This window comes from Rhinatrema bivittatum, chromosome 3 (genome assembly GCF_901001135.1).
Source record: "Rhinatrema bivittatum chromosome 3, aRhiBiv1.1, whole genome shotgun sequence".
NCBI lineage: Eukaryota > Metazoa > Chordata > Amphibia > Gymnophiona > Rhinatrematidae > Rhinatrema > Rhinatrema bivittatum.
The window spans coordinates 303657362-303676242 of record NC_042617.1 but is presented as its reverse complement, the minus strand read 5'-3'; the positions used below and the strand labels follow the sequence as shown (position 1 = coordinate 303676242).

At 46.5% G+C, this 18881-nt stretch overlaps 1 protein-coding gene across 2 annotated transcripts in view; it reads right to left on the bottom strand.

The window, feature by feature from the left end:
- COL2A1 (collagen type II alpha 1 chain) overlaps positions 1–18881 on the bottom strand; it is a 167057-nt gene that overhangs the window by 18741 nt on the left and 129435 nt on the right. For both annotated transcript variants that reach the window (XM_029595088.1, XM_029595089.1), the window contains 2 exons: positions 9455–9562; positions 1773–1826 (listed from right to left, as the gene is read on the bottom strand). In XM_029595088.1, the coding sequence (XP_029450948.1) occupies positions 1773–1826; positions 9455–9562 (162 nt within the window). The remainder of the gene's footprint in view (positions 1–1772; positions 1827–9454; positions 9563–18881) is intronic.

Sequence of the window (18881 nt, the reverse complement as noted above, 5' to 3'; positions counted from 1 at the left end):
GAATAATCAGCATGAGCATAATATATAATATTTGGCAAGAACAATCAACTCTCATACGTCATTGATCACCAAACTTCTAATTCTAGGGGTCAGAGAATGTATATAATCCTTCCAAATTTCCAAAAATCCCCTTTACTTCCTTTTAGCCCCAAATTTGACTGAATCCTTTTCCATAATTAAGAACTGATGTGAAGCATTTCTCCACTGCATCAGAGAAGGGGAGGTCTCCAAGTCAACAATGTAGACTTTTTGGCTAATAAAAAAGCCACAGTTTCTGAAATGTATTTAACTCCTAATCTTGACGTATCTGCAAATAAAACAAGACCCGCTTCAGCTGGTATAATGTGACCTTGCAAGTTTCCCAATTATCTCAAAACCTTTCCCCCAAACAATGGGGTCACCTCACAAGCCCGAAACACATGACCTAGTGTGCCCCATTCTTAAACCAACAACACAGACATCAGTATGTGCAATGGATGCTTTAAACGCTTTGCTTTGTGATATTATAAAATATCTCATCAAGTATTTGCATTGAGTTTCAAGTTAACACTGTCTGAAATGTGTTTAATCTTTGTGAAATATGCCTGATATGAATGTGTGGTTAATCTTGAACCTACTTCATTCTGCCATTTCTGCAACATCATCCACAATATGCACTAAAGAAGTATAAACCAACAAAACCATGTGAAACACTGGTTTCTATATACATCATTGCTTTTACATTTTTAGTTACCTATCCCTGAAGGTCCAACCTTCTCAGAGAAAAAATGTAATGCCTCACTTGAAGATATGCATAAAAACATGTATTATCCACTGAATATTGTTTTTTTAATTCCTGAAAAGACCATATCTGTCCATCTACTCCAACAATATGAGACACTGGCACAATTATATTTAACTGGGCAACATGTTACTCACTGGTTTATTGAATATGGACCCCATGGTGTATATCTATGGGTGATATATTGTATCTATAAAAAAGGGGGCAGAATGGGATATACCCATGGGTGGAAGGAAGCCAGGGTGAGATATAATCTGTGAGGAGGGCAAAGAGGCATCTGTTCCATTAGAATGGAAGTCTGTTGGCAGAGGGAGGAGAGACTGGGTACTGTCACATCCCACTAAACTTATTGAAGGTTTTTTTTAAATTATTTATTTGGAGGGGATGTTCTCTGCATTCTGCACTACAATCATAAGCTGTTGACTTGCATCACTCCTGGTCCCCTCTCTACCTTTCATGGACAGGTCTACAACAATTATATAGCTTCTTAGACTATAGTAAGAAAAATGCTCATTCTATTCAGCCTCCTTTTGAGTGTCTTAGATGGCCATTGTTGATTGTAATCTTCATAGATATACATGGATGGGACTAGAAGCTAAAAATATGCCTCATTAATTTTTAAACACCTCTCTGCAAGATGTCTTGGTCACGTCTGACTGTGGACTACTTCCTGAGGCCCTCGTCCTTTTGACTGTAAAATGATGTTTCCCTTAATTTTGACAACTGAACTTTTACTTTCTGTGTCAGTCAGTTACCATTCACAATACTCAAAAGTTATGAGCTTACACAGACCTGTGCTCATCACCCCCATGGATTCTACGAATGACACCGAGCGATTGCAAGGAAAAGGAAGAAAAGGGAGGCCATCAGACAAGGGACAGCGGGCAATAAAATAACAGGAGACAGCTGACGTGAGGAATCAACAGGAAGCACGATTACGCCGGAAGAACACAAGCACCACAACAGAATGATGTGATTGGCAATGCCTTACCTTGACACCAGCAGAACCGTCACGTCCGGGAGGCCCATCGGAACCGGAGTTACCCTGTAGGAGAGAAATCGATTCTTTATTGCAGCCCGTGAATAAGGTCCTTTTTAATACGGGGTGCATGGAGCAGAATTGTGCACATATCGCTGCTGGAGCCAGAAGCATGGCTTCATCCTTTTAACCTGACCCTTCGAGTCTGACTTCCACGTGGATATGGCCTTGACTCCAATCGGTCTTCTTCATTAAGCAACAAGAAAATGATTGCCACATTCTTCCTGTGTCAGAACTTGCCTACGTTCTGACACAGGAAGAGTGCTCCGTGAGGAGCCCAATGCCAGGGGTCTATGTGTTTATTTATTTACTTCTATATACCTGTTTCCTGCCTTTACAAAAATGAATCGATTAAACCAGGGTTTGGTCACAGAAAGTATTGAGGAATTAAAGCTCAAATCAATGCATGGCAAGATCTCAGCCAATGAAGCTTGAGCGGGCCCAAAGAACTGAAGCTGGCATCAATCCATGGCAGTCTAGGAAATGGGTCAGTGAGAACAGCTCAGCTCTAACTAATCAGAAACAAGTGAACATCAATGAGAGGCCTGGGTCTCCGCAAGATATGGTAGCAGTGGTTCATATGCAGAGGCCCTGATTTCCTGCAGCAGATTTTTTCAAGATTCTGCAGCAAGAGTTGGCAAGTTCTGTGGCAGAATTCTCAAACTTCTGCTGCAATTATCTGGCAAATTTGCATATATTTTTAATTTAAATAACGTAATTTTTTTTTTTTTTTTTACTATATAAAGCTAAAGTCATTTTCTTACATTTCTGTATCCTTTTAATTTATTTTGCTCTTTAGAGGAAAAAGGATCTTCGTGATTGGGGCTGAGGAGGAAGAAGGGGAAGGGATCTGGGAATGGGAAAAGGATATCTCGGAAGAGGGAAATGAACATGGAATGTTAGGCAGGAGGGAGAGAGGGAAGAGAGGATACAGGCACAGAGAGGGAGGAGAGGATGGGGGATTCAGGGAGGATAAGGAAAGGGAATGAACAGAACGAGAGGAGGAAAGAGAGATCAGGAATGGGGAAGAGGAAGGAAGATCAGGAATGGGAACATGGGAAAAAAGGGACTATTGGAGATGAGGCTGAAATAAAAGGAGGGAAGATTGGGATGAAGAATAGAAGGAGGGAAGAGGGAGAGATTGGGAAGGAAGGAAGACTGGAATGAAGACAAAAGAGAGAGGACTGAGGATGGGGATGGAGGAGTTAAGATTGGGATGGGGCTGGAAAAGAAAGGACATCGCAGACTCTGAAATCCCATCCCATCCCCTCTTTCCCTTATCCCCCCCAAAGCCGCTTTGATGTCCCACCCCACTACCCTCCTCACATCCTACCCCCTCCAGTCTTCTCACTCCACTAGCATGCTCAGCAATCTCCTCATTCACACTCTGCCCCCTCATCCCCTCTCCCTTGTTCACTCCCCCCTACCCTCTCCCCTCACTCACCATGGCTCACTCTCCCTCTTTAGCTCACTGCCCCTCCCCTCTTTCACTCTCCTTCGCTCCATGCCGGCTCCCCCCCCCCCCCTAATCTGGAAATAGAAGGAGGATAAGCAGCCTTGCTTGCCGCACCTCGAGCCATTTCCTCCATCTTCTCTTCCGCTGCTGGTTCAAAGCGTGACTCAGACCCAGCAGCGGAAGAGAAGGAGCAGGATGTGGCCCAAGGCACTGCAAGGTCACTTTCCTCCTCCCTCCTATTTCCTGATATGGAGGGTGAGTGAGGGGATGGGGGAGGGGGTGGGCATCCGTGGGCGGGCCGGAATAGGGACAGTGTTCCACTCCAGTACCAAAGAGGCACTGGGCTTGGGCCCCCAGACTCCCGAGGAAATTTGGCCAGGACCGGCTAGGGCCAAGACAAGGGCCGAATTCTGCGGCCCTTACCGCAGTATCAAGGGGGGCAGGGGATCCTAATCCTCTGTTCGCGTATGACTTTTGAGCGGCCATGTTGATTAATGGGGGTATGCAAAACAACAAAGAGAGGTGGGCAGCCACGGACAAAAGACCAAAACTACAGAAAGTGGTGCACATGCAATAATACTTTCTTGTGCTTTTCTCTTTTGCTCCTTTATTATTATTGTGCTTAGTGTTACTGCATGTATACCGCTTTCTGGATTTTTTGCTGTACATTTTACAGCGCTCAACACCCTCATCATGGCCCTACCCCAGAAATGTGCTCGTTGTGCTCCAGCCACAAAGTCCCAGAGCAATGTGATTGGGGAAGAAACATGTGTATGGTGGTTTAATGCTGCGCTGTTGGTCTTGCCCTCTTGTTTACTACTAGTGCCTAATGCATGTTGACAGCAGAGTTTGTTGATCTTATTGGATAACTATGTCACCCGAGGCCAAGGACAGTCCCTGAGATATCCAGAGCATCAAAGCTGGAATCAATCCATGCCACCATCTCACCCAGTGCGTCACAGATGTCACCTGAGATAACCAGGGAAATCAAAGGTGACATTGATGCAGAGGCAACATTCAGAGGCCCCTGGTGGGAGGGAATCTCAGCTATCACATAGCGGCGACATCTAGTGGCCAGGCTCAGGGTGCACACACACCAAGCTTCCAGGAACCATGATCTGTAGCCTCTGGTCAAGGACTGACACTGTGATGCTTGGGCTAGAGGCGGGGAGGGGAGGAAGGGGTACATTTGACTATCAAATGGGCAAAATAAAAGCTCATGGTATTGTAGTCCAGGGAGAGGTTTGTTCTGATTTGAGCAGGAGAAGACTGCCAGGCCAACAAAAAAAAGCTCGTCTATAGGCTCTTCCATGTAGATAGGGAGATAAGAAAGCAAAAGGTAGTCTGTGGCATTGAGAAGGGAGGGGACAAGCAGTGCTGTTTGTACAAACAGATGGCAAGGTGCAATTTCTGGCAGCAGAGAACGTGGAATAGTTTGCGTGGGGCCAGTGCTAGGGAAGAGGTAGTGTAAGGGGCTGAATGTGAGACAGGATCGAACTGTGGCATCAACTGCAATAACATGTCAGGAGAAGCAGCAGGACAGCATGGAGAGCCAAGGGTAGGACAAAAACAAACAACATGCAGGGCAGTCAGGTCCCACGAGTCTACGGGGCCCTGCGTTGTTCAAACCTCAAACTGAATCCGGCAGAGGCAGGCAAAAGGCACTGCTCTCCTCCTGCTGGCAGGATGGAGGGGGAGATAATCCATTTTTTTAGAGAAAGCGCAAAGGTCAGCTATAGGTGGCTGGGAAAGCTAGAGGCACACAGTACCCACAGACTTTACACCTTTGTCGTGTGGGCAGAGAATTTGTGCAAAAAACTACGTGGAGATCTGAAAATCAAATTTACAAGGACTGTTTGCCTACTACACCCTTTGCCTGCCACTAGGAACATTCTCACACCCCCAGGTAAAAGTACACATGTTGCGGGCAGCTGGTTAAACCACGTATACCTGAGACCTGATATTTTCCCTTTTTGCAGGTTTGTTCCTGTTTTTTCTTTTGCATTTCCCTGCGGTCCCTGGCTAGAGGGGAGGAGCCGGAAGGTGTACTAAAGCCGTGTTTTTGCAGTATATCTTTGCAGCTGGTTAAACCCCATATACCTGAGACCTGATATTTTCCCTTTTTGCAGGTTTGTTCCTGTTTTTTCTTTTGCATTTCCCGGTGGTCCTTGGCTAGAGGGGAGGAGCCAGAGGGTGTACTAAAGCCGCGTCCTTGCGGTGCGACACTGCCATCGGCGTGACACCTAAGCCGCGCGTGCCCAAGGGGGGCGCGTGGCTTTGCCCGGCTTAGCCCAGAATAGCTTGGAATAGCTTGAAAGAAAGTGGAACTTTGTGTGAAACCAGCTGCCAGGAGACCATTGCTTAACAGCAACGATTGATTTATTGCATTGTTAACTGCGGACACAATCCCGCCGTGAGTACTGTATTGTTAAAAATTTAAACTGGTTTTGTTTTTGTCCACAAACTTATATATTTCCTCTTTGGGATGTCCCATACAAAGAGGAAAGCTAAAGTGAAAGCTTCCTCTTCAACACCTAAAGTGGAATTTTATCAAACATGGATAGAGGAGTGTTTTGCAGCAACATCATCCGTAGCACCAATTGAGGTTGCGGGTGGAGTCGGCCAGGAGCAGGAGCTGAGCTCCCAGGCAAACGGAATATCACTTAGTCCTGGTGCCCCAGTTACACCTGAGCCTCCATCCGGTATGGGTGAAAGTGTGACTCCTGACGAGGAGTCCCTGATAAGAACTGTGTATACACCATTAGGTGACCAGAGGGGAGCTGAAAATCTACCTTGCTCCCCGATGATCCCTAGTTTACAGGGCTCTGGGAACCAGAAATGGATGCCCCCTATACTTAAGGATGATATAAAAAAGGCTTCAATGGAGGTAGGAAAGGTGGAGATCCAAATGAGAACAAAAAGTGAAAGTTCAAATATAAAATCTCAAAAATTGACATTAGAAGAAATAGGTATAATGATAGTTTCTATGCAAACATCCATAAATAAATTAACATCTGAGGTCCATAATGTTCTGAATAAGAATGTGGAAATACAAAGAAAATTAGAAGAACTGGATAGAACAACAATTGTATTAGAAGGGAAAACTATTGAGTTAGAGAAAGTACATGGTAACTTATTGAAATCAGAAAAAATGCAAGCAGATAAATTGGAGATGCTGGAAAATCAAGTTAGGAATCTTAATTTAAGAATATTGAATTTCCCTAACACCAAACTTGTATCTCCATTGCATCTATTCAAAAGTTATCTAATAAATATACTGACATTTTCAGAGAACGCATTACCTGTTATCTCAAAAACTTATTATGTTCCTCAATCACAACAAATAGAAACGCAGGGTCAAGGTAGAATGCCTGAAGCTGATATAAATCTTACTCAATTTCTGGAGAGTTCATTTGAAATGAATGTAGAAAATAGAGCTACTTTAATAGTGCAATTTGCCTTTCAATCAGAAAGGGATTCAGTATTGAGAATGTATAAGAATATAAATTTCTATGGATATTTCCTGACATTGCCCGTTCAACACAATTGAGAAGAAAGAAACAGGTAAGCAGCTTTGCTAATTACCCAGTTAAACTGCCCTGGCTGAATATTGCACTTCTTGGTCCAGCTAAAAGCACACGTTGGCTTCTGCAGCGTGCACACTTTTAATCAAGTTACAAAGACACATTCCTGAAGGGTGTTTAAGGAAGGGACACTGACAGCACATGTATAATTAGCATTTTCAACTGTATGCACGCTGTTTTGCTCTTCCAATCAGCCGTCTGCAGAAAAATCATGTGCTAGGTGCACAGTCACTTTGTACGCACGCACCTTAAGTCAGGAAATTTTAAAAGGGAATCTACCTGGGTGGTGTCCCTCTGAAAATCAGTTACAAGTTTCGTGGGTACACAGTGCATGTGCACATGTCCAATTATGCAGGCTAGTCAAAGCTGCCTCTTTGTTTTAAATATTGAACACGCATAAAGGGCATGAGGAGAATGCACGTAATATCATGCCCCTGTTTCATAAGGCTTAAAAGTGGGCACATGCTTATAGCAGCACAACAACCCAATATGGAAAGGAATACAGCTCAGGTGACTACCTTGTGTTTGAAAACTGGTTATATCACAAGCATAAAAGTCTGCACATAAGTTTGCAATTAGGCACCTATGTGCAAACGTACCCCTATATATCTAATTTGAAGAGACACAGTAAGGTATATAGAACTTGTTTGAACACCATGAAGCCAAAGATTATGACAATTCACAAAAGAAGGAAACCAAATCCAAATTGGGTTACATGAGTGTGTGTGTGTGTGTGTATACACACTTTTGAAAAACAGGCCCTTAAGGCTAAAGGAAAAGGAGGCTGGCTGGGTGGCTGAGAGGCAGTGCTGCGCACTGCCATAAGGAGGATCTGGGTTCAGTTCCAAGCCAGAACTCGGGAGCCCGCCTGGAAGGAGATGTGGCCTCTGAGCCAGGAGGAAGCCATGGTTTGTGCACTCCAGCTGTGATGGCTGGGCTGAGGTTGGAGACAAAATGGAGGGAAAGCCCTTTGTTGTGAATAAAGGCGCGTGGTCCTTTCAACCAATAGAAGCCGGTTTCACTTGAGATGGGTCAAAAAAAAAATCACTAACGCTAAAGAAAAGGCTACTGAGTGCACGCACCTTCTCAGGGGCAGTATAGAGAATTAATGCATTTAACAGGTGGAAGTATTATAGAGGAATGCTGAGCTGGAAGGATGTGATCACAAATGAAAGGGAGCAGGAGATGACGGGAGGTAGTAAGAGACCTCGTGAAGAGGAACTGTGGAATCTGAGTTAGAGTTAGGGCTCTTATTGGAAGTCTCAGATCTCCATTACAGGCAGGCTCAGCAGAAGTGATACACAGTGGAACAAGCAGAGCTTAGTTCGGCATTTAGTTGTTTTCTACGTATTTCTAAAAGTATATCAAATGACTGGGAAATCAAGGGGACTATCTGAAATCAAGGGTCATTTTTAATTAACATCTGTCTCTTATCAACAGCAAAACAGCAAGGCTTCCTCTTTTTATAGAGAAATAACATGTTTACAAGTTAAGATGTTTTTCCTAAGATGGAGGGATAAAGGGTATTGGGTCTAAGATGGCATATAGGAGGGCTTGCTTTTGCATTACAACGTAAGATAATGTAGCATCATTAGACTGGATTGGGGATATTTGTATATGATTTGTAATTGGTACTGGGGCACAGCAACTGGCATAAGGATATGACTCAAAGGAAATGTGTAATCAGAAGGTGAGCTGCTTATTGGATCTATTTGCTCTCAATGTTTTGTTTTTTTCATTTATCTTTATTGAGGCAAGATAATTGTACAAACAAATCAAAGCAAACATAACAGTAGTAAACAATCATAATATGCCTCCTTTTTTCCCTGTACATCCCTTCCCTCCCTCCCCCCCAACCCTCCCACCTCCCCCTTACAGAGGATCTCCAGCATGAGCAATTACATATCAATTCTCAAAGGTGGGCATTAAGATGAGTAAGAGAGAGGAACAAGGAAAATGAAATCCTATTAGACCTGAGCACAGCCAGTAGGTGCTCTCAATGTTTAATGAAGAAAGATATTAATGACTAACTGTGCTGATGACAAGCAGAACAGCTTTAGATAAGACACTTGTTTTATCCTTTCACAGCCAAGACTGAAAAAGTAGAAGTCCCTAGTCTGTTGTGAAATACTTTTCTTATACTTTTAAATATTGGCTGCTCTCCTGCTGGAAGCAGTCCAGGGACCTGAGCTCCTACTCTGGGCCTATTTTTAAAAGGGAAAATTCACAGAACATGAGTTTTTCTGGTCATGTACTCGGAGATACTGGTGGCAGATTAGCTAATCTGGTGCTGGAGGGCAGGAGAGAAGGCAAAAGAGAGAGAGAGAGCGCGCACTCTGGGACGATGACATTAAAAAATGATCAAACATGGACCACATGAAGAGAAAAGCTGAGCACAGAGAGAGTTGGCGCACCAGAGTTGCCAGCCTTCACATGTCAAAGACGGCATTTGATGATGATGATGATGATGATGGTGATGGTGGTGAGGAAGAGGCGTACTTGAGGCAGACTATGCTATTTGAGAACAAGGAACTTAATTTTCACATCTGATTAACACATCTGCCTAGGTTTCCCATTATTAGATGTTTTCTCACCTCACGTCCAGGTTCACCAGCAGGACCAGTCAAACCAGGTGGGCCAACAGGGCCAGGAGGACCACGGTCACCGCTGGATCCTGAAAGTCCTTGTTTCCCAGGCTCCCCCTAAGATAATCAGAGGAAAGCACTTTACCACCTCGGGATGCCAAAGCAACAGGAATGCAGGCTATGATACACTTTATTGGACTAACGTAAGAATTATCCAAAGTGATGCTGCACACGAGCTTTAGAGATGAGCTTTAGCGACCACACAGGTCCCTTTCTCCAGCTGTTCAGAAAAATACAGATCTTAATATTCAGTGGAGCAGTGAGCTGGAAGTTAGCTGGTTAAAGCTGACCAGCTAACTTTAGTCAGGATATTCAGCGGGACGTAACATGGTAAATCTCCCACTGAATATACTTGGCTAAAGTAACCCAGAGAAAAATTATCCGGGTACCTTTGCCCTTCACCAGAGTTTGCTAATTGGGAAAAATAAAACAACGAGCATGTCCAGCAGGTGTGGATCCCCCCCATCTCCCCTACCTTAAAAAAATGTGTTGTCCAGATCCCCATCTCCCGAATCGGCAAAAGTGGCCCGCTGGGCTGAATACTACGCGTATTAGAGCTGACAGCTCTTAGCTCATTAATCTTCATTTATTCACTTCACGCTGGGTGAAAAGACCAATGATTGGTCCCTTCCCTGACAGCTGAAAGCCAAAGGACCAAATCCCACTCAGAACTGAGTAACTTTAACTGGCTAAACTTAACCAGATAACTGTATCCAGTTCTGGAAGGGGATTGGTCTTTATCTCCAGAGTGAAGTGCAGAAACTGATACTAAGGAGCCAGGAGCTGTCAGTGCTGTTGCACTTCGTATTCAATTCAAGGGGCCATTTTTAGAGATTCAGGTTGCTAGGGGTGGGAATTTGGCCAACACTTTTTTTATTAAGGAAAGGGATAGGAACAGGTGGACTCCACCTTCGTCATGCTAGGATTTCTTTTGTCATTATCCAGCTAAAGTCAGGACTGCTATTTTTCCATCCAGAATTAACTACATAATTTTATCCAGTTAGTACCGAGTATCCTCTCTAACCGGGTAAGTTTAAGCTATTACCTGCCTCTTTTCTATCTAAGTTTTAGTGGGGCAAAGACTTACCCGGTTAAAAAACTTTGCCTTTCCGAGGGGCAAGTTGTCTAAAACTCAGGGATTATCCGTTCATTGACCTCATAGGGTCTATCACTTGAATAACCAAGTCAGCGGGCATTTCCTGTCACTGAAAAGACTAGCTTCAGATCATATATAAAATGGGCATTAACATGAAGAGGTCATTATGATTGTTGTGTGGAACTGGAAATATTAGCAGTGAGACCCAGTGTGCCTGTGTGTAGGGATGGTACAGAGCTGAGAGGTGCAGCGTGCCTGTGTGTAAAGATAGTACAGAGCTGAGAGGTGCAGCGTGCCTGTGTGTAAGGATAGTACAGAGCTGAGAGGTGCAGCGTGCCTGTGTGTAGGGATGGTACAGAGCTGAGAGGTGCAGCGTGCCTGTGTGTAAGGATAGTACAGAGCTGTGAGGTGCAGCGTACCTGTGTGTAGGGATGATACAGAGCTGAGAGGTGCAGCGTGCCTGTGTGTAAGGATAGTACAGAGCTGTGAGGTGCAGCGTGCCTGTGTGTAGGGATAGTACAGAGCTGAGAGGTGCAGCGTACCTGTGTGTAGGGATGATACAGAGCTGAGAGGTGCAGCGTGCCTGTGTGGAAGGATAGTACAGAGCTGTGAGGTGCAGCGTACCTGTGTGTAGGGATGGTACAGAGCTGAGAGGTGCAGCGTGCCTGTGTGTAAGGATAGTACAGAGCTGTGAGGTGCAGCGTACCTGTGTGTAGGGATGGTACAGAGCTGAGAGGTGCAGCGTACCTGTGTGTAGGGATAGTACAGAGCTGAGAGGTGCAGCGTGCCTGTGTGTAAGGATAGTACAGAGCTGTGAGGTGCAGCGTACCTGTGTGTAAGGATAGTACAGAGCTGAGAGGTGCAGCGTGCCTGTGTGTAAGGATAGTACAGAGCTGTGAGATGCAGCGTACCTGTGTGTAGGGATAGTACAGAGCTGAGAGGTGCAGCGTACCTGTGTGTAGGGATGGTACAGAGCTGAGAGGTGCAGCGTGCCTGTGTGTAGGGATGGTACAGAGCTGAGAGGTGCAGCGTACCTGTGTGTAAAGATAGTACAGAGCTGAGAGGTGCAGCGTACCTGTGTGTAGGGATAGTACAGAGCTGAGAGGTGCAGCGTACCTGTGTGTAAAGATAGTACAGAGTTGAGAGGTGCAGCGTACCTGTGTGTAAAGATAGTACAGAGCTGAGAGGTGCAGCATACCTGTGTGTAGGGATAGTTCAGAGCTGAGAGGTGCAGCGTACCTGTGTGCAGGGATAGTACAGAGCTGAGAGGTGCAGCGTACCTGTGTGTAAAGATAGTACAGAGCTGAGAGGTGCAGCGTACTTGTGTGTAAAGATAGTACAGAGCTGAGAGGTGCAGCGTACCTGTGTGTAGGGATAGTACAGAGCTGAGAGGTGCAGCGTACCTGTGTGTAAGGATAGTACAGAGCTGTAAGATGCAGCATGCCAGTGTGTAAGGATAGTATAGAGCTACGAAACATAGCGTACCTGTGTGTAAGGATAGTACAGAGCTGTGTGGCATAGCGTGCCTGTGTGTAAGGATGGTACAGAGCTGTGAGGCGCAGTATACCTGTGTGTAAGGATAGTACAGAGCTGTAAGATGCAGCATGCCAGTGTGTAAGGATAGTATAGAGCTATGAGACATACGTGCCTATGTGTAAGGATGGTACAGAGCTGTAAGATGCAGCATGCCTGTGTGTGTAAGGATAGTATAGAGCTACGAGACATACGTGCCTGTGTGTAAGGATGGTACAGAGCTGTGAGGCAAAGTGTACCTGTGTGTAAGGATAGAACAGAGCTGTGAGGTGCAGCGTGCCTATGTGTAAGGATAGTATAGAGCTACGAGACATAGCTTGCCTGTGTGTAAGGATAGTACAGAGCTGTAAGATGCAGCATGCCTGTGTGTAAGGATAGTATAGAGCTACGAGACATACGTGCCTGTGTGTAAGGATGGTACAGAGCTGTGAGGCAAAGTGTACCTGTGTGTAAGGATAGTACAGAGCTGTGAGGTGCAGCGTGCCTATGTGTAAGGATAGTATAGAGCTACGAGACATAGCGTGCCTGTGTGTAAGGATAGTACAGAGCTGTAAGATGCAGCATGCCTGTGTGTAAGGATAGTATAGAGCTACGAGACATACGTACCTGTGTGTAAGGATGGTACAGAGCTGTGAGGCACAGTGTACCTGTGTGTAAGGATAGTACAGAGCTGTAAGATGCAGCATGCCTGTGTGTAAGGATAGTAGAGAGCTACGAGACATACGTGCCTGTGTGTAAGGATGGTACAGAGCTGTGAGGCACAGTGTACCTGTGTGTAAGGATAGTACAGAGCTGTAAGATGCAGCATGCCTGTGTGTAAGGATAGTATAGAGCTACGAGACATACGTGCCTGTGTGTAAGGATGGTACAGAGCTGTGAGGCAAAGTGTACCTGTGTGTAAGGATAGTACAGAGCTGTGAGGTGCAGCGTGCCTGTGTGTAAGGATAGTATAGAGCTACGAGACATACGTGCCTGTGTGTAAGGATGGTACAGAGCTGTGAGGCAAAGTGTACCTGTGTGTAAGGATAGTACAGAGCTGAGAGGTGCAGCGTACCTGTGTGTAAGGATAGTACAGAGCTGTGAGGCGCAGCGTACCTGTGTGTAAGGATAGTACAGAGCTGTGAGGCACAGTGTACCTGTGTGTAAGGATAGTACAGAGCTGTAAGATGCAGCATGCCTGTGTGTAAGGATAGTACTGAGCTGTAAGATGCAGCATGCCTGTGTGTAAGGATAGTACAGAGCTGCGAGAAGCAGCATGCCTGTGTGTAAGGATGGAACAGAGCTGCAAGATGCAATGTGCCTGTGTGTAAGGATAGTACAGAGCTGTGAGGTGCAGCGTACCTGTGTGTAGGGATGGTACAGAGCTGAGAGGTGCAGCGTACCTGTGTGTAGGGATGGTACAGAGCTGAGAGGTGCAGCGTGCCTGTGTGTAAGGATAGTACAGAGCTGTGAGGTGCAGCGTACCTGTGTGTAAGGATAGTACAGAGCTGAGAGGTGCAGCGTGCCTGTGTGTAAGGATAGTACAGAGCTGTGAGGTGCAGCGTACCTGTGTGTAAGGATAGTACAGAGCTGTGAGGTGCAGCGTACCTGTGTGTAGGGATGGTACAGAGCTGAGAGGTGCAGCGTGCCTGTGTGTAAGGATAGTACAGAGCTGTGAGGTGCAGCGTACCTGTGTGTAAGGATAGTAAAGAGCTGTAAGATGCAGCGTGCCTGTGTGTAAGGATAGTACAGAGCTGAGAGGTGCAGCGTACCTGTGTGTAAGGATAGTACAGAGCTGCAAGATGCAGCGTGCCTGTGTGTAAAGATAGTACAGAGCTGAGAGGTGCAGCGTACCTGTGTGTAAGGATAGTACAGAGCTGAGAGGTGCAGCGTACCTGTGTGTAAGGATAGTACAGAGCTGTGAGGTGCAGCGTACCTGTGTGTAAGGATAGTACAGAGCTGTAAGATGCAGCATGCCTGTGTGTAAGGATAGTACAGAGCTGTAAGATGCAGCGTACCTGTGTGTAAGGATAGTATAGAGCTACGAGACATACGTGCCTGTGTGTAAGGATAGTACAGAGCTGCAAGATGCAGCGTGCCTGTGTGTAAAGATAGTACAGAGCTGAGAGGTGCAGCGTACCTGTGTGTAAGGATAGTACAGAGCTGAGAGGTGCAGCGTACCTGTGTGTAAGGATAGTACAGAGCTGAGAGGTGCAGCGTGCCTGTGTGTAAGGATAGTACAGAGCTGAGAGGTGCAGCGTACCTGTGTGTAAGGATAGTACAGAGCTGAGAGGTGCAGCGTGCCTGTGTGTAAGGATAGTACAGAGCTGTAAGATGCAGCATGCCTGTGTGTAAGGATAGTATAGAGCTACGAGACATACGTGCCTGTGTGTAAGGATAGTACAGAGCTGTGAGATGCAGCGTACCTGTGTGTAAGGATAGTACAGAGCTGTGTGGCACAGCGTGCCTGTGTGTAAGGATAGTACAGAGCTGTTAGGTGCAGCGTGCCTGTGTGTAAGGATAGTACAGAGCTGAGAGGTGCAGCGTGCCTGTGTGTAAGGATAGTACAGAGCTGTAAGATGCAGCATGCCTGTGTGTAAGGATAGTACAGAGCTGTAAGATGCAGCATGCCAGTGTGTAAGGATAGTATAGAGCTACGAGACATACGTGCCTGTGTGTAAGGATAGTACAGAGCTGTGAGATGCAGCGTACCTGTGTGTAAGGATAGTACAGAGCTGTGTGGCACAGCGTGCCTGTGTGTAAGGATAGTACAGAGCTGAGAGGTGCAGCGTGCCTGTGTGTAAGGATAGTACAGAGCTGTGAGATGCAGCGTACCTGTGTGTAGGGATAGTACAGAGCTGAGAGGTGCAGCGTACCTGTGTGTAGGGATGGTACAGAGCTGAGAGGTGCAGCGTGCCTGTGTGTAGGGATGGTACAGAGCTGAGAGGTGCAGCGTACCTGTGTGTAAAGATAGTACAGAGCTGAGAGGTGCAGCGTACCTGTGTGTAGGGATAGTACAGAGCTGAGAGGTGCAGCGTACCTGTGTGTAAAGATAGTACAGAGTTGAGAGGTGCAGCGTACCTGTGTGTAAAGATAGTACAGAGCTGAGAGGTGCAGCATACCTGTGTGTAGGGATAGTTCAGAGCTGAGAGGTGCAGCGTACCTGTGTGCAGGGATAGTACAGAGCTGAGAGGTGCAGCGTACCTGTGTGTAAAGATAGTACAGAGCTGAGAGGTGCAGCGTACTTGTGTGTAAAGATAGTACAGAGCTGAGAGGTGCAGCGTACCTGTGTGTAGGGATAGTACAGAGCTGAGAGGTGCAGCGTACCTGTGTGTAAGGATAGTACAGAGCTGTAAGATGCAGCATGCCAGTGTGTAAGGATAGTATAGAGCTACGAAACATAGCGTACCTGTGTGTAAGGATAGTACAGAGCTGTGTGGCATAGCGTGCCTGTGTGTAAGGATGGTACAGAGCTGTGAGGCGCAGTATACCTGTGTGTAAGGATAGTACAGAGCTGTAAGATGCAGCATGCCAGTGTGTAAGGATAGTATAGAGCTATGAGACATACGTGCCTATGTGTAAGGATGGTACAGAGCTGTAAGATGCAGCATGCCTGTGTGTAAGGATAGTATAGAGCTACGAGACATACGTGCCTGTGTGTAAGGATGGTACAGAGCTGTGAGGCAAAGTGTACCTGTGTGTAAGGATAGAACAGAGCTGTGAGGTGCAGCGTGCCTATGTGTAAGGATAGTATAGAGCTACGAGACATAGCTTGCCTGTGTGTAAGGATAGTACAGAGCTGTAAGATGCAGCATGCCTGTGTGTAAGGATAGTATAGAGCTACGAGACATACGTGCCTGTGTGTAAGGATGGTACAGAGCTGTGAGGCAAAGTGTACCTGTGTGTAAGGATAGTACAGAGCTGTGAGGTGCAGCGTGCCTATGTGTAAGGATAGTATAGAGCTACGAGACATAGCGTGCCTGTGTGTAAGGATAGTACAGAGCTGTAAGATGCAGCATGCCTGTGTGTAAGGATAGTATAGAGCTACGAGACATACGTACCTGTGTGTAAGGATGGTACAGAGCTGTGAGGCACAGTGTACCTGTGTGTAAGGATAGTACAGAGCTGTAAGATGCAGCATGCCTGTGTGTAAGGATAGTAGAGAGCTACGAGACATACGTGCCTGTGTGTAAGGATGGTACAGAGCTGTGAGGCACAGTGTACCTGTGTGTAAGGATAGTACAGAGCTGTAAGATGCAGCATGCCTGTGTGTAAGGATAGTATAGAGCTACGAGACATACGTGCCTGTGTGTAAGGATGGTACAGAGCTGTGAGGCAAAGTGTACCTGTGTGTAAGGATAGTACAGAGCTGTGAGGTGCAGCGTGCCTGTGTGTAAGGATAGTATAGAGCTACGAGACATACGTGCCTGTGTGTAAGGATGGTACAGAGCTGTGAGGCAAAGTGTACCTGTGTGTAAGGATAGTACAGAGCTGAGAGGTGCAGCGTACCTGTGTGTAAGGATAGTACAGAGCTGTGAGGCGCAGCGTACCTGTGTGTAAGGATAGTACAGAGCTGTGAGGCACAGTGTACCTGTGTGTAAGGATAGTACAGAGCTGTAAGATGCAGCATGCCTGTGTGTAAGGATAGTACTGAGCTGTAAGATGCAGCATGCCTGTGTGTAAGGATAGTACAGAGCTGCGAGAAGCAGCATGCCTGTGTGTAAGGATGGAACAGAGCTGCAAGATGCAATGTGCCTGTGTGTAAGGATAGTACAGAGCTGTGAGGTGCAGCGTACCTGTGTGTAGGGATGGTACAGAGCTGAGAGGTGCAGCGTACCTGTGTGTAGGGATGGTACAGAGCTGAGAGGTGCAGCGTGCCTGTGTGTAAGGATAGTACAGAGCTGTGAGGTGCAGCGTACCTGTGTGTAAGGATAGTACAGAGCTGAGAGGTGCAGCGTGCCTGTGTGTAAGGATAGTACAGAGCTGTGAGGTGCAGCGTACCTGTGTGTAAGGATAGTACAGAGCTGTGAGGTGCAGCGTACCTGTGTGTAGGGATGGTACAGAGCTGAGAGGTGCAGCGTGCCTGTGTGTAAGGATAGTACAGAGCTGTGAGGTGCAGCGTACCTGTGTGTAAGGATAGTAAAGAGCTGTAAGATGCAGCGTGCCTGTGTGTAAGGATAGTACAGAGCTGAGAGGTGCAGCGTACCTGTGTGTAAGGATAGTACAGAGCTGCAAGATGCAGCGTGCCTGTGTGTAAAGATAGTACAGAGCTGAGAGGTGCAGCGTACCTGTGTGTAAGGATAGTACAGAGCTGAGAGGTGCAGCGTACCTGTGTGTAAGGATAGTACAGAGCTGTGAGGTGCAGCGTACCTGTGTGTAAGGATAGTACAGAGCTGTAAGATGCAGCATGCCTGTGTGTAAGGATAGTACAGAGCTGTAAGATGCAGCGTACCTGTGTGTAAGGATAGTATAGAGCTACGAGACATACGTGCCTGTGTGTAAGGATAGTACAGAGCTGCAAGATGCAGCGTGCCTGTGTGTAAAGATAGTACAGAGCTGAGAGGTGCAGCGTACCTGTGTGTAAGGATAGTACAGAGCTGAGAGGTGCAGCGTACCTGTGTGTAAGGATAGTACAGAGCTGAGAGGTGCAGCGTGCCTGTGTGTAAGGATAGTACAGAGCTGAGAGGTGCAGCGTACCTGTGTGTAAGGATAGTACAGAGCTGAGAGGTGCAGCGTGCCTGTGTGTAAGGATAGTACAGAGCTGTAAGATGCAGCATGCCTGTGTGTAAGGATAGTATAGAGCTACGAGACATACGTGCCTGTGTGTAAGGATAGTACAGAGCTGTGAGATGCAGCGTACCTGTGTGTAAGGATAGTACAGAGCTGTGTGGCACAGCGTGCCTGTGTGTAAGGATAGTACAGAGCTGTTAGGTGCAGCGTGCCTGTGTGTAAGGATAGTACAGAGCTGAGAGGTGCAGCGTGCCTGTGTGTAAGGATAGTACAGAGCTGTAAGATGCAGCATGCCTGTGTGTAAGGATAGTACAGAGCTGTAAGATGCAGCATGCCAGTGTGTAAGGATAGTATAGAGCTACGAGACATACGTGCCTGTGTGTAAGGATAGTACAGAGCTGTGAGATGCAGCGTACCTGTGTGTAAGGATAGTACAGAGCTGTGTGGCACAGCGTGCCTGTGTGTAAGGATAGTACAGAGCTGTGAGATGCAGCATGCCTGTGTGTAAGGATAGTACAGAGCTGTGTGGCACAGCGTGCCTGTGTGTAAGGATAGTACAGAGCTGTTAGGTGCAGCGTTCCTGTGTGTAAGGATAGTACAGAGCTGTGAGATGCAGCGTACCTGTATGTAAGGATAGTACAGAGCTGTGAGATGCAGCGTACCTGTGTGTAAGGATAGTACAGAGCTGTTAGGTGCAGCATGCCTGTGTGTAAGGATAGTACAGAGCTGTGAGATGCAGCATGCCTGTGTGTAAGGATAGTACAGAGCTGTGTGGCACAGCGTGCCTGTGTGTAAGGATAGTACAGAGCTGTTAGGTGCAGCGTGCCTGTGTGTAAGGATAGTACAGAGCTGTGAGATGCAGCGTACCTGTGTGTAAGGATAGTACAGAGCTGTGAGATGCAGCGTACCTGTGTGTAAGGATAGTACAGAGCTGTTAGGTGCAGCGTGCCTGTGTGTAAGGATAGTACAGAGCTGTGAGATGCAGCATGCCTGTGTGTAAGGATAGTACAGAGCTGTGTGGCACAGCGTGCCTGTGTG